The sequence below is a fragment of the Humulus lupulus genome, chromosome 6 (genome assembly GCF_963169125.1).
Source record: "Humulus lupulus chromosome 6, drHumLupu1.1, whole genome shotgun sequence".
In the NCBI taxonomy this organism is placed as follows: Eukaryota; Viridiplantae; Streptophyta; class Magnoliopsida; order Rosales; family Cannabaceae; genus Humulus; species Humulus lupulus.
In genome coordinates, this window is record NC_084798.1 from 182,917,943 (window position 1) to 182,932,963 (window position 15,021).

The following is a 15,021-nucleotide window of genomic DNA, read 5'->3' on the forward strand; positions in this document are numbered from 1 at the left end:
ACTTTAAATATATTTGTATTAATTTTGATTAACTATTTGGGTAGTAAAGATGCAACGTTTTAAGAACTTTAGGTATTTTTGCCGCAAAATAAAAATTGGGTATTTAAATTCTACATTTGAGCAACTTTTGGTATTTTTCTTGTCAATTTTTTTTTTTGAGTATTTAAATGTTACATTCACTAAACATTGAGTATTTTTACCGCAAATAAAACCTAAATTAATTCTTAAATTAAAAGATAGTTTATTTAATAAATAATATTTTTTTATTGAAAATATTTCAAAGAAAAATCAATTAAAAAACTATTAAAAGATAATTTTTTTTAAAAACGTTAATATAATAAAAGAAATATTTATTTATTATTTTCATTAAATAAAATTATCCTTTAATTTTAGAATTAATTTAGGCTATTTTTTTAATATTTTATATAATTTTAATGATTTTTTATAACTTTAAATATATTTGTATTAATTTTGCTTAACTATTTGGATAGTAAAGATGCAACGTTTTAAGAACTTTATGTATTTTTGCCGCAAAAAAAAATTGGATATTTAAATTCTATATTTTAGCAACTTTTGGTATTTTTCCTGTCAATTTTTTTTTTTTTTAGTATTTAAATGTTACATTCAATAAACGTTGAGTATTTTTACTCCAAATAATAATAATAATAATAATAGCCTACTACTCCATTGGTGTCTAATTGTCTCAAGACTATACAAGTTATAAGTTCATTTGTAAACCTAATAAACCAAACAAAAATCTCAACAAAAAAAATGTTGAATCTCAAGTTTACTTATTCAAGCTTAAAGTCTAGTCGCCTCAACCAAATTGAGTGAAGCACCATATGAATCACATCAAATGGTTGTGCTGGCCGATTCACCAGAAAATGTCTCTTAACTTTTAAAACCCTCTTATACATTTTGAGGTACTCCTCATTTGAGATCCCTTTTAAGATGTTTTTAATTTCTGGTATTTTTGAAACTAGGATTTGTATGGAAAATTGGCTCCAATCAAGTACATCACTAAAGGGAAGGGAGTAATTATTAGAGATGATTACTGGCACACACCCTACATTGATTGCCTCCACTAATCTTGGGCTTGCCACTTCATACCCACTTGGGCACAAACAAAACTTACTTTGGCCCATTAACACAGTGTAGCCTTGGGGCCCCAGAACCTTCTCATGGACTTGGACTTCGTTATCTTTGCCCTTCCAATGTTGGAGCAAGATCTTCCTCACATATCCATGTTCTCCACCTGCAAAGAAGGCCATAATTGAGCGGTTACTTGGGGCCAGGCCCAAATTTGGTGGGCCTAAAGTTCCAGGGGGCAAGTTGAGTTCAGGTATGGAGACATCTCTATTGGGCTGAAACCCTTCTGAGGTGTTGGCATTGCAGAGGCCTCTAATCAAGTAGCTGAATATCTCGGGATTACCATGTAAAATTTCTGGTGCCTACGTTGATAACAAGTAATATGATTTATTTTATGCATATTTTTATATGGCTACCCTTAAGCCAATATCAATGTAAGAAATACTTCCTAAAATGGACAAACTTTTTAGTATATACTATTTAGTGCAAAATATGTTTTGAGTAGAAGAGAATGATTGTTGTGTAACCATATATTTATAATGATAATTTAAGAGTATAACAAGAATTAATGGTGGATCCTACACAATCATAATTTATTAGTAACAATGAAAATTTGGTACGACTCTATAGGTGTATAGTAAGACCAATAACAATGAATAGGAATACTTTCTATTCCATTTTCTAGTGTTGGCATCAGTCAATGACTAAAATTGACAAACCACAATCACAATTATCTTAAATGTTCATGTATTGAAAGCCACATTAAAAAAAATTAATAATATATTTTCTATTTTCCTTGTGATTTTTCATGTGAAGATGCATATTTTTCATAGCTTAATAGAATTAAGATCCACTTATGTATATTTATCACCGCTAGTTTTTAACCAATCACATATTAACAACACATCAAGTTCAAGCCCAAGAGCCCACAAAAAGTGAGTAGTTGAAGAAAACCAAGAATAAGAACCAAAATGGGTAACTGAGTAGAGAGAACTGACCCAATCATGACAGGAGACCATAAAATGATCAGCACCATTGCTCCTGTTCCAATAGGGGTACTTATTGGTGACAACATCAACATAGTCATTCACAACTCTAAATAGACGATCTCTGTTGTAATCAGCTTTGGAACGGATAGGAGTGTAAATAAATTGGACTATATTAGACACACTCATGGGCAGAAAATATGTGTGTGCCTCCTCAATATTTGTGGCCCTGAAATGGCTCTTTTCACTCTCTATTTCATCCATGAATTGCCCTTCTATGGCATATATGTTGTTCACTGGTGCCATGTGGAATATTGGGGGCTCTCCTTCTTTGTAACTCCACACTTTGAATCTCTTCACCATCTCTATGTGACTCCTTATTTTGTTCCAAATATTTAATATAAGTAAATGTGACAAAAATACCATAAATGAAACATAAGGAAAATTAGTACTACTTACTGATGAAAAGCATATGAATTTTTGTATATAGATCCTCTTGGGACAAAGCTCTCAACTTTCTCTGACTTATAAGTTTTAGAGACAATGGCTTCGTGAATAGCTGCTCGAGCCATAGCCAAACCATGCTCAAGTTTCTCCAAACTACTCTGCTTCTGCTATAAAAAGAAAATACTTTGTTGGTCAAAAATTTAAACCATAAATGCAACAAAAAAAGATAGAGAAAAGAGTGTACTCACTTTTTTAAAATTAGCTATGTTTGTATTATTAGAGCTTGAGAGAAAAGAGTCTACAGAAACTTCTGACTGAGTTGTATAGTTGGTGTTTGTATTGTTGACAATGGCAGTAGTAGTAGCAGTACTACTACTATTTGCAGTAAAATTACTGAAACTAAGCTGGCTTGGGTTTGTGGTCATGTATTGGGAGAAGAAGAGAAGAAAGATAAGCAAACATGACACTAGAAAGAGAATTTTTGAGCAGCTGTTGGCTGCAGCCATGGTGTCAGCCTGGACGGGCTTGGATCAGTCAGTTCTTTCTCTTCTTTTTCTTCTTCTTCTTCTTCTTCTTCTTCTTCTTCTTAAGATTATTTTGATAAAGAAAGAAAGGAGGAGAAGAAAAATAAGATCATCATCACATGTGGGGGGGGATATACGAGAAGTTGCACTAAGTAACAAGTTTTTGGCCAATATTTGGTGTATTTTTTTTTATAGTAAACTTTGAATATCGAAAGTAGTATTCTTTTCTTTGCCAGCTTAGATCTTGGTGTTGCTGTCCAATCCCCTGAAGTTAGCTAAAGTATATATTTATATTCATATGTATATATGTATAAGTTACCATTGTTGGAAAGTTGGCCATGATGGATACAGAATGCAGCACTATTAATAGTTTAAGAAATTTTCACTTTAGAATTTAGAAACGTTTCAAATTGACCTCAAGTGGGGTAATGTAAGGATTTGACTTAGTTTTTTAGTTTTTTTTTCCTTTGTGATTTTCGAATTTAGTGCACATTTAAGATTTTAATGTGTAAAGTTAAAGGGATCTCTTGGATCACGAACTTATTGAACCTGTTACCCTTTGATTGAACTACAAGCAATTTGATGCTTAAAGTCCGAGCAGCATTGAAGAGATCACATGGTCTCAGAGATTAGCAAAATCTTATGGATTCCTTAGGGAAGTGTTGCAAATGGGATCTTTTGCTAATTTATCATAGCTAACAGAGTATAGGTTGGGACTTAAAAGAGGTTTTAATTATCTTTATTATCTGGTTCTTATTGATGAGAACGAATGCAATGTTGAGTAAGATAACAAGTACTAAATTTATTCTATCATTACTTTATATATAATGGTTTGATTATGATCACAATGGCTGTCGTATAGTTGGTGTTTGTATTATTATTTTGTAATGAATCTTATAAGAACTCTTCAATAACATGCTTCTAAGTTGCACATTTCACTCCATATTTAAAAAAGAAAAAAAAAGTAATAAGTGAAATTGAAAAGATCAGCGATGGACTCAAATATCCCATATTTATGGTTAAGTGAACAAGTCTAAGGGAACCAGTTTACATATTGTGGGCTTCCCAAGTTCCAACCCAACCAACTATAACTCTTTTTTTTTTTTTTGTAGTGAATATATTGATTGGGAATTGGGATTTGGGACAAACTTTTATTGAAGTTACCAAGTTTTTAGTCAATGGAGCCCAAAAGGCCATAACTGAACTATGCTAGGCCCATCATAATGCTGTGAACTGGGAAGTAAACAACCCTTTTCTTTCTGCTGCTTTATGGGGTTTGACTATGGCCTACTACTAGTGGGAGACCATATATATAAAGGAATATATTCATGAACTATAAACAAGTATTTAGCTGGTAAAAATAGTTATAAAAAATGAATACATCTTTTTGTCTCTAATGTTTCCTATTTAGGAAATTTGAATTACAGCACATTTTACAACACTAGCTTATAATATAAATATATAAAGTATATACTAAGCAAATGAATAGAAACCCTTACCAATAAATAAGAATCAAAACAAACAAAGCCAATTATTTGTATCATAGAGGGAGTCACATACTTCTAACACAGCCAAATTTGCTGCGCCATTCTAAGATTACTAGTGTGGCCCCATAATGTGCCAGAGCTCCCATGACTACAAAAACGTGGAAGATTTGATGACTATGTCCTGCCAAGTCAAAACAACCAGGTTTCAATCTCTCTGGAATCCTACTAACATAAAAACCAGTCCCTGTTAAGTAGAAAAATGCCATGGCCAACTCATAAGAGAGTATATGGTTTCTCCTGGGGTTGTCCCAGTTGACAACAAGAGCATGGATTGTAGGGACAATGCCAAATAGTCCCATGGAGGAGAAGAGCAGGGCTCGAAAACCGCGGAATTTGCCAGCCGAGAGCCTTGGTGAGAGCAAGGTGATGATGGTGAAGATCCCCATGGCTGTGATCCCACCAAGATAGCCCAAGTGCCAGTTTGAGTCACAGTGGAAAATGTAGTAGATTGGAGGGAAGAATGAGGTGATGATCATGGTGGTTATCCCAACATAGTCAATTCTCAATAAAAAGATGTTTAGAGAGTGGGAGTGGCATGAGAATAGGTGGCAAACACTGCTTGAGAGGAGACAAAACATTGAACCTGCTAAGAAAACAAAGAATGGCCATTGTTCTACAGTGTGAAGATTATTGCCAAAAAGTGTTGAACTATTGTTGTATTCTGTTCCTGCTGATGCTATTTGCTTCAAATCTACCAGTTTTGTTGTCCCCTGAAAGTGTTGTATGGTTGTGACATAGTGAGTTTTTTTGTCTTAGGTGGAAAGTTTAGAAGTGATTGGATGGTGAGAAAGTTGAAATTATTACCAATGAGAAATTGTTGGAAACATTTGCATCGGCACTAATTGGTAGAGACCTGAAACAACATTTGATTAATATGATTACTGATATGAAAAGATAAATAGTTCCAAAAAAGTTACAAACTTCTAAAAGAGATTAACTACAGACAGTACTGAAATGAGGTGGTATCTGCATCACCAGCACTATGCTAATTGACAGAAACAAATAATTGTGTTTGTTTGGTAGTACTTTAAGAATGGTAATAGATTTTCTTAAACAACATCTGAAGAAGAATCCCACCTTTCAGCTAACTTCTAAAAATCTCAAAAAATAAAATAAAAAGTGGTACCGAACAAGTTATACATAAATGAAACAACAAAATGAACATGACCTTTAGAGATATAGATACATAGACTACATAAGTCACACACTACACGGTTCCCTAGTTTTGTTCTTACAACATTCTCATATATTTTCTCTTTTTGGCAAGCAAACAGTACTGGTTAAAGGTTAGTTAACTAAGAAAGTAAAAAGGAAAAACAGAGTTTAACTCACAGAGTCAATATTTATTTGTTAAATATGAAAATTAAAGATGCAAACTTGAATGCCTAAAGGGGGAACAAACCTACTTACATACTATATATATATAAAATTCTGAATTCATATATTTGTTTAATCCTATATATTCAGTTCAATCATAATCCCTTTTAAAAAAAAAATCTGAAAGTAAAAAAAATAAAAAAATAAAAAGAGCACGCACACATATATATGTATAACTTTATATAATATATATAATATTTTCCAAATAAATAAAGAAAAAGACAAAGACAAAGACAAGCATAAACAACCTGGCAAAAAAACCAAGTAGATCCACAACATGTGGTACTTCCAAAAAATTCGCCATAGTCAAACCCAGAAATAGAACAAATCCAAGTAAGTGCCTGCAAAACATACCAGACCCACAAATCCCAATTCCCAAATCAGCCCAATAAATTCAAAAATATATATGGCAAAAAATTGAAATTGAAATTAAAACTTGTGACTCCATCAAATACAAGATAAAAACTATGACCAAAAAAAAATCTTGATTGAAAAGAAATAGAAACACATACGTCCAAACATTGAGTGTTTCGTTATGCCAACGCAGTAAGCTAAAGAAAGCTTCTTTCAAAGGCCAATCAGCTCTGTAATAATTCAAAATGAACTCATTGTCCTTCATGTACTCCGGTAAGTCCCTAAACGACATCAAAGCGAAGCGTTTGGTCTTGTTTAAGCTCTGTGAATCCTTATCTTTCTTTCTGTTTTTAACAGAAGAAACTATAAAGGAAGTCTTTTGATGGGTTTGATCCATTTCTTTGATTCCTTTCCTCTTGAAAGCATTACCTCCTTCACTAAAGCTCATATTCGTGTGTGTGTACGTATCCACACACAAATGAGAAAAAAACAAAAGCAGAGAAAGATATAAAGATGAAGAAGAAGGAGAAGAAGAAGAAGAAGAAGATGATGATGATGATGATGATGATGATGATGAGTTTAGAGTAAAACGACAGCGTTTAAGAGAGCTATAATGAGAGACTTATGAGCTTGTTTGTTGCATATGGTGTATTAAGTGCTATTTGGGTAATGGGTACCGCCACAACTGCACCAACTGTGACATTTAAAGGCAAAAAATTAAAGAGAGAGGAGAGTTTGGCTACCATTATTACATGCATGCAGCTTTCTTTTCCTCCAATATTTTATTTATTTATTAATGAATAAAAAATTATATTACTCATTATTGTGTTGGTCAGCATCAAAATTAGATGAAGATTAAAGATATTATGATCTGTATTAATGTATCGTGTGAAAAAGAAAACCCATTTGAGTTGAGCTATTTAGCTAATATTAGCTCTCTCTCCCTACCAAATACTGATCAACTATAAAAGAAAAGGAAAGAAAAAATGAAAAAAGGCCCACTTCGATTTAATTCTCTTAGGTGCATTAATGACCTGCTATATGTACACGTCATCACTTTTTTCATTTAAATACTTTTTTTTGTTTTTTTCTTAGTTTTTATATATAAACTAGTCACAATCTCATTAAATAATCGGCAGAGAAATTATTATCAAAGATTATAAGTTTCGGGAAGTAAAAGAAAGATGATCATGATAGAGTGATGAAGTAGAATTTGAATGGTAAATAAGGTCTCACACCAAATAAGTGGTGTTCATAAGTTGAAAAGCAAAGTTATTGTGTTAGATTATATTAATGGTCACGTTATTTTTGTAGGAAATGTGTACTTGGTATTAATAACCACCACAACTCATATACTTAGTTACCACATTTCTTTCTTTGAAAAATAATACTCTTGTTAGGGTTTTCAACCTAATTGCTTACAGTTATTGTGAGATAGTGAAGTCTTCTTCTTCTTCTTCTTCTTCTTCTTCTTCTTCTTCTTCTTTTATTTCAATTAGTTTTAGTTAAATTTGTAACAAATTTGAGCATGCACATTGTATTTTAATAAGTACAAAATATGTTATTTCGATTACTATATTATGAATTTGTGATAGTTCCACTAGCAAATATTTTGAGTGGATGCAAATTTGAAATAGTTCTCATTATTTTGTAAATTCAAAGATTTAATTGTTTTTTTATTTGTTGTTAATTAAAATTTTAAATTTCTCAATATAAATGAAATTTGAAATAAAATTATATCTCCAAAAGTGAAATAATCAATATTTTTAAACATATTTTATTTATAAAAATATTAAATGTGACTTAAACGGTTGATATTATTGATACATGATGATGTCCATTACTTAGGAGTGTTCCTGGTATTATTTTTATTCAAATAACTAATGCTACTATTTTACATTGAGAAATTTACATATATCACTAAAAGTAGAAAAAATTACAATTTTACTGATACACGAAGCTTTTTTCTTATTTATTGTTCAAACTTTATTTTTTTCTAGTTATACAACTTCTTCCCTCCGTCGGAGAAGAAGCCATTTTCCGGGAAAGGCAAGGGGTCTGGGCTTACGTACAGGGCTGGTCGGCTCGGGTGCTGGTGGAGTCGCACCTGTGAGGGGTCGAACAGCGACTGCGAGGGATTACATGGAGAGAAGCTGAGTGTTTGGCGTTTGACAATGGGGAGAGGCTCTGTCTCCGGGTCCTTGACAAGCTCCGAGGAGATAGACTGGGCGACCTGATCATGGTCAGTTGGGGTTTCAGATGAGGAAGAAAAAGTTCTAGAGATATAAATTTGGGGTAGAGAGAGAAAATGAAAGGTTGAAGTGGTGATTTGGTAATGGCCGAATGAAGAAGAAAAATGAGTGTAAAATAAAGGGTAGTTTTTATTGGGACCTACTTTCTTTAGGGTCTCTATTGGGACCCACTTTTCACAAGGCAAAATCTCATTTTTTCTCTGGTTCACATTTTATATTGATTATTTAATTTCTTGAGTTAGGAAATTTAAGTTTTTTTAAGTATACTTATAATTTTAGTTTATATTTAATATATGTTGAGTTATTTTTTCTAGTTGTTTAGGTTTATGTATAATTATTTTCACGTTGTTTTTTAATTGTTTAGATTTATGTATAATTATTTTCACGTTGTTTTTTAGTTATTTAGATTTATGTATAGTTGTTTTCACATTGATTTTTAGTTGTTTTACGTTTACATATATTTGTTATGTTGTTGTGTTGATGTCTAATTGTTGTTTAGTTGTTTTAGATATATTTTAATTTTTTTAATAAAAAAATATGTCAGTATGCAATGAGTTAATTTCTAGTTGTTCTTTCATTCGTTGTTTTTAAATGTGTGTAATCTGCAATGAGTTAATGTTTAGTTGTTGTCTTATTTGTTGTTTTTTGGCTCTTTAGATTTTATGTATACTTATTTTCTTGTTGGTTTTTAGTTGTTTAAGTTTATTTATAATTGTTCTGTTGTTGTTTGTTGTCTATTTATTGTTTAGTTGTTTGCAGATATATATTGATTTAAAAAAAATAAGGTTAATGTTTAGTTGTTGTCTTATTGTTGTTTTTTAGTTGTTTCATTAGCACCGTATTTTTGTAAATATAAAATTTTAAAAACGTTTTTTCCGAAAACTTAAGGTAATATTTTTGAAAAAAAAAATCAGGGAATGTAAAAAATACCAAAAATATATATATTTGAAAAAATCTCTTTTACATAAGTATTTAAATGAAATTTTTTAACTATCATTATCCTTTTAATATTTATTAAAAATATAAAATAGTAATAATTTTCTTTGTTATTTTATTATCATATAAAAATCTATTTATATTATCATACATACGACAGTTGAAGAAAAAAAAACAGAGCAAGTGATGTAATTTTTTGATGTATTGCTAATTGAGTAGATGATGATTTGTTGCTTTAAGCTAGTGAAGATCTTTTTTAAAAAAAAATAATAATAATATAATAAGTAAGAGTAAATACAATATGAGACGGACATTCAATGGGATGAATAATTAAAATCTTTGAGATTTTTTCTAATGCAAACAAAAGAAAAATGTGAGTTCTTGTACTAACTGAAAAGGTACGTAAGACAAAGAAAAAAAAAATGTATTTATCGTAACGTTTTTCCATTGATATATTTCTAAATTGTATTAATAACATTGGTGGTCATCTTTACATGCTTAAGAATGGTATAATTTTCTTGAGAAAGTTCAACAACGAAAGCAACAAATTTGCATTTATTCTCCATCAACTACAATGTACGATCAAAGGAAAATGTCTACCTATATTTTTGTCGTGTATCAAGTGATAAGTTAGTTAATAAGTGAATCCATAAAATATTATTATTATTATAAACATATTTTTTGGTTTTTTTTTTTTGCAATTATTTTTATAACTAAAACTCTGAAATCTGCTAATAATCAATCTAGCTTGATGATTCTCAATGGTGCTCAATGCCCAACTAGATGGGGACTTAAAAATCAAGATTTTTATGACGAAATTTTTTTTTGCTCAATGGAGCTTGATAGTGTTTGGTATTGTTTGATGCAGCTATGTAATTCTCACAAGAAGCATAATTTTTCATTCAATTGTCTGTTTGAGGTATTTTTTTAACTTGAGTATTTTTTAGAGCTACACATTAAAATGTGAATATGCACATTTGGTAAGTGTAAATCTTAAAAATATACCATAAAGAAAAAGAAAACAACTCACATTTAAGAAATGTTTTGGTATGTTTTTAAGTCTTACACTTCACAAATGTGTATGTATATCTCAAACATGTAGATCTCAAAAAAGTATCCAAAATAAAAAAAAAAAATCACCTGAAATGGACAGCAGAGTGAAAAATTACGCTTCTTGCGAGAATTATATCGAATTGCATCAAGTAATATCGAGTAGGGCATCGAGCACCATTGAGCCAAATCATTTTTTTTTCATCAAGCTAGGCATTATACACCATTCAGCATAGAATTGACCATCTAGTTGGGCATTGAAGACCGTCGACTTGGGTATCGAGAACCATCAAAAATCATGTTTTTCATGCCCAGCTCAATGCTCATCAATGGTGCTTGATGCCCATCTCAATTGGGCCTTAAAATTCAAGTTATATAAATAAATAATCGATTTTTCTCAATGGAGCTCAATGCTCGACTCGAGAAGGCTCAATACTGTCCGATGCAATTTTTGCAAGAGGCGTAATTTTTCACTCAGGTATCCATTTATGGTGATATTGTTTTAATTTTGGTATTTTTTCGAGATCGATACATTTGAGATGTGTAGATACACATTTGAGAAGTGTAAAGCTTGAAAACATTCCAAAACATATCTTAAATATGAGGTTTTTTTTTTAATTTTGGTATATTTTCATGTTTTACACTTCCCAAATGTGTATATACAAATTTTAAATGTGTAGATGATTTACAATAATGGAATACATACTTTCCTAACGGATCGAATATTGGTTCCCTTAAATGTTAATTATATAACTGAATAGTTATTGAGCTCAAATCTATAATTTGATTATAGATTAATTATTCACTAGTGAATTAATGGTACTTAAGGAACAAGAAGTAATTAGAAGGGTAAAACGGTAATTTTTTTTAGCTCTAATTAACGAACCAATAATTGGATAAAAGAACTACATTTATTGATTATATCAATGGACTACAAAGAAAACTCTGTAAATATAATTCTATATATACTTGGAGTGCAATTTTATGTTTATAGTGAAGTAATCATAGAATTAATAAATAAGATTATTAGATTAAAGAATTTAATTAATAATCTGGTTTATTGGAACTTTGTATTATAGGTCCATAGTCCTCAGGTCACATCTGTCCTACACTGTCAAGGGTAAGGATGTCATAAAAGATTTGTAGAGAGAATGACTTAATTGCAAAAGAATTAATTTTCGGGGCAAAGAAATAATTATGTGATAATTATGAGCAATTGAATAATTGTGAATTAATTAATTATTTAAAAGTATAGTTTTTATTCTGAAAAACTATATGTTAAAATAAATATCAATCATGTTTGGATTAATATAGAGAGATTAATAATTATCTTATTATAAGATATTTATTTATTTAAATTTGATATTTTAAGATAAAGTTAATTTTGAATTAACTTATATTTATTTTGGGATAAATATATTATCTTAAATATTAATTAAATATACAAGTGAGAAAATCAAGGAGAGCCACTAAGTGGCGACACCCAAGGATTTTTCTATCCATGAGATTTGAAGTTTGAATTTCAAATTAATTTGTTTATTTAAGTATATTTAATTATTCTTTTTAAATATGATTTACATTAAATAAGAAAATAATGTAACTGATCAATTTTATTTTAAATAAAATAAAGATTAATCAAATTAGTTAATCATCTTTATAAACCTGAAAGAAGCGATACTTTCAAAAGAAGTTTAATAAGTTGGTTTTTACTATCAGACTCTCTCAAGAAAGACACGATATAATTTCCTAAACTTGAATGTAACGCTCTACTTCCTTAGAGTCGTTACCAAGTAAGTTTAAAAACGTGCTTTTAACTCGCTAATCGAGGTTTTAAGTCAAACAGTGTAATTAAGCCACAAACAAAGGAAAGACTTGAAAAAAATAGTAATTTCCATAGAAAATTATAAAAGTTTTACACTTGGGATCCCAAAATACAGTTTAGAAATATTTACAACTTATAAACTGAACCAAGTCGGCTAGACAAAAAAATCTAGGTGTATTTACAAGCATCTCCCAAAATCCTCTCGCGGTGGCAGCCAGGCTGGCCAAACATGTACACGCCGCCTCATGCCTGCTGTACTCATGGTTGGTTGATCTTCTCTTTACCCTTTCCTGCACCACAGAGCATCTGTGTGCCGAAGCCCAGCAAGAGAACCCACAAACAGATAACATATGCAACACATATATCAAGCATATAAAGAGCCCACCAAAGGCTAAACACATACGGCCTAGCCGTCCCAGGCGTTTACCAAGCCCTGGATTCGCGGACCACGCCGTGAGGATATCCCAAGTATCCTTCTAGGGACTCGCCCTGACAACTCGCACTCTACGTGCTCAACGCTGCTCCCGGCCCCTTGCCGTTCTCGGCCTTGCACTCAACGTGCCCAATTCCGTTCCCGGCCCTATGCCATTCTCGGTCTACACCGTTCCCGGCTCAAGCCGACCATTCACATCATAATATACATAGCATGACAAGCAAGTATAGAATTCTAGCATAATCAGATAAAGGGCTACGCCCCGCAGTTCTAACGTATTGGGCTCGACCCTGCACATCAATTCTATTCAAACACGTTGGGCTCAGCCCTGCACACAAGCTCTATGGGAACAAGGGTTCTCTTACCTGAGTTCCGAGCTTTCTGAGCACCGATGCCCCGAGCATAGTCCTCTAACGTGAGCTTCGTCGAAACCCTAGTCACAACACATTAACAACGTCCATCCATCAAATTCTAATCCAATAAATAACTTCAAGCCATAACCCTAACCTCCGGGTCCTTGAATTCTATCAATCCGGGTGATAAAATCCATCCCGAGCCTTACCCCTTAAGTTCCCAAGCCTAAATACCCTTTAAAACTCAGATTGGCACTAAGGGTCGCGACCCCACTCACAAGAGCTGTGGCTAGCCTCAAAACAGAGGCTAGCACTTCACTGACCCCAACACAGGTCGCGGCGCGCATGAACCTCTCGACCTCCCATGGCCGCACGCGCACGCAGGCCGCGGCGCAGCCCTCCTAGGGCTGCGGCGCTCTACACCGAACCCAGATTTTACACCATTTTTCTAAACCTTTCCCCAAGACAATTCATCCTAAAACTTCACTAGCATTCCCAGATATCCAGCACAGTTATTCCAGCTCAAAAACAACATCAAGACCCCATTAAAATATGCTCCAAAACTCAGCTAGAACACTCAAAGATAAATCAAGCTTAGCCAACATGCACGCCCCTATAACCAACAGAAATTTAAGACTAAACCTTAGTAATTAAAGCTTACCTTGCAGAGCTTAGTCCCTGAGTTTGATCCTCAATCCCCAAGCTTCAAGTTCCTAAAGTATCCCAGCTGAAATCCCTTTAATTCCTAACCAATTCCTTTGAGTTCCCTTTGAGTTTTGCCTTAGAGAGTGAAAGAGAGAAAGAGGCAAGAGCTATCTTCAGTTCAAAAGAAATGTGTGTCGGTTTCCTCAAGTTTCTAAACAATTCTCCCTTTTTGTTTTATTTGACTTAAGTCTAAAGGGCTACCTCAAGGCTCGGGGTACCAAAACGTTCCCGAGGGCAAAAGGGTAAATTTCCCAAATATTCCCGCCTAGACATTCTATCCTCAAATATATCTCCAAATATTTATTTTCATGTCCCGATAACCCCATAACTCATCTAATACCCAAATTACCCCTCGACTCATCCCGAGTCCGAATCTCTACCCCGTTGTGACACTCTGGCTAACCGCTCCCCAGGACTGTCTCGAATCGTGTTGTACAGACATATCACATACATACAACATTTATCTCATTTATCACACTTATGCCCCTAATATCCAGACGCGGCCCACATGCACACTAAACTCAATTAAACATGCATCATAATCATATATTCACATAAATCCACATATAAGCATATTAAATCACTTATTGCCCTCCAGGCACACTTAATCAAGGCCCTAAGCCTGATTAGCAAATTCTGGTTGTTACATTGAAATTCTCGAATTTTCCATAGTCTCTCTCTTCTCAATCCTCTCTAGATCTCATGTGTTGAGTACATCTAGAGAGTCTAAATCAACTTTTGAATCATGCGTGCCCACACACGTCCTTGTGTGTTTGAGGATTGGCTTGGAAGGTTAAGGTGTGAGCTTTCAAAAAGGATAGTAAGATCGTTTATTTATACGAAAAGATTCAAGGATACTTGATAGGCTACGAGAGGTAATATTTATTCCATTTATATGTTATTTAATATATCTATATATGTATGATCCTGACTGGTATTAATAAATTTTTAAAAGATCCTATTTCGTTGTGTATTCTTATTTTTCAAAATTAATACCAACAGTTCAAGATGCCTGTTCTACCCAGCTATATTGGAAAATAAGACCTTGTATCTCATGTTAATAAGTTTGAGATACAAATGGATATTCAAAAGGAATATGAGGATGCACGATGCTAGATCTTCCCAACAACTTTATCTGATGCTGCT

At 32.6% G+C, this 15,021-nt stretch overlaps 2 protein-coding genes across 5 annotated transcripts; both read right to left on the reverse strand.

Moving 5' to 3' along the window:
* Positions 1-688: 688 nt before the first annotated feature.
* On the reverse strand, positions 689-2,683 carry LOC133784343 (probable glycosyltransferase At3g42180). Of its 3 annotated transcripts, XM_062223725.1 has the most exons (4): positions 2,601-2,683; positions 2,535-2,570; positions 2,088-2,451; positions 689-1,451 (listed from the first exon to the last, which is right to left on the reverse strand). In XM_062223725.1, the coding sequence occupies exons 1-4, from the start codon at positions 2,645-2,647 to the stop codon at positions 792-794; spliced, it is 1,107 nt and encodes a 368-aa protein (XP_062079709.1). In that variant the 5' UTR covers positions 2,648-2,683; the 3' UTR covers positions 689-791. The 3 variants fall into 3 exon arrangements, with proteins under 3 accessions (XP_062079709.1, XP_062079707.1, XP_062079708.1); XM_062223723.1 differs by having other exon boundaries at positions 2,535-2,683; XM_062223724.1 differs by having other exon boundaries at positions 2,088-2,452; positions 2,569-2,674.
* A 1,709-nt stretch (positions 2,684-4,392) lies between these two features.
* On the reverse strand, positions 4,393-7,056 carry LOC133782786 (heptahelical transmembrane protein 1). 2 transcript variants are annotated; one of them, XM_062222169.1, is made up of 4 exons: positions 6,483-7,050; positions 6,219-6,311; positions 5,398-5,446; positions 4,393-5,303 (listed from the first exon to the last, which is right to left on the reverse strand). In XM_062222169.1, the coding sequence occupies exons 1-4, from the start codon at positions 6,770-6,772 to the stop codon at positions 4,599-4,601; spliced, it is 1,137 nt and encodes a 378-aa protein (XP_062078153.1). In that variant the 5' UTR covers positions 6,773-7,050; the 3' UTR covers positions 4,393-4,598. The 2 variants fall into 2 exon arrangements, with proteins under 2 accessions (XP_062078153.1, XP_062078154.1); XM_062222170.1 differs by lacking the exon at positions 6,219-6,311 and having other exon boundaries at positions 6,483-7,056.
* Between the last annotated feature and the right edge of the window lie 7,965 nt (positions 7,057-15,021).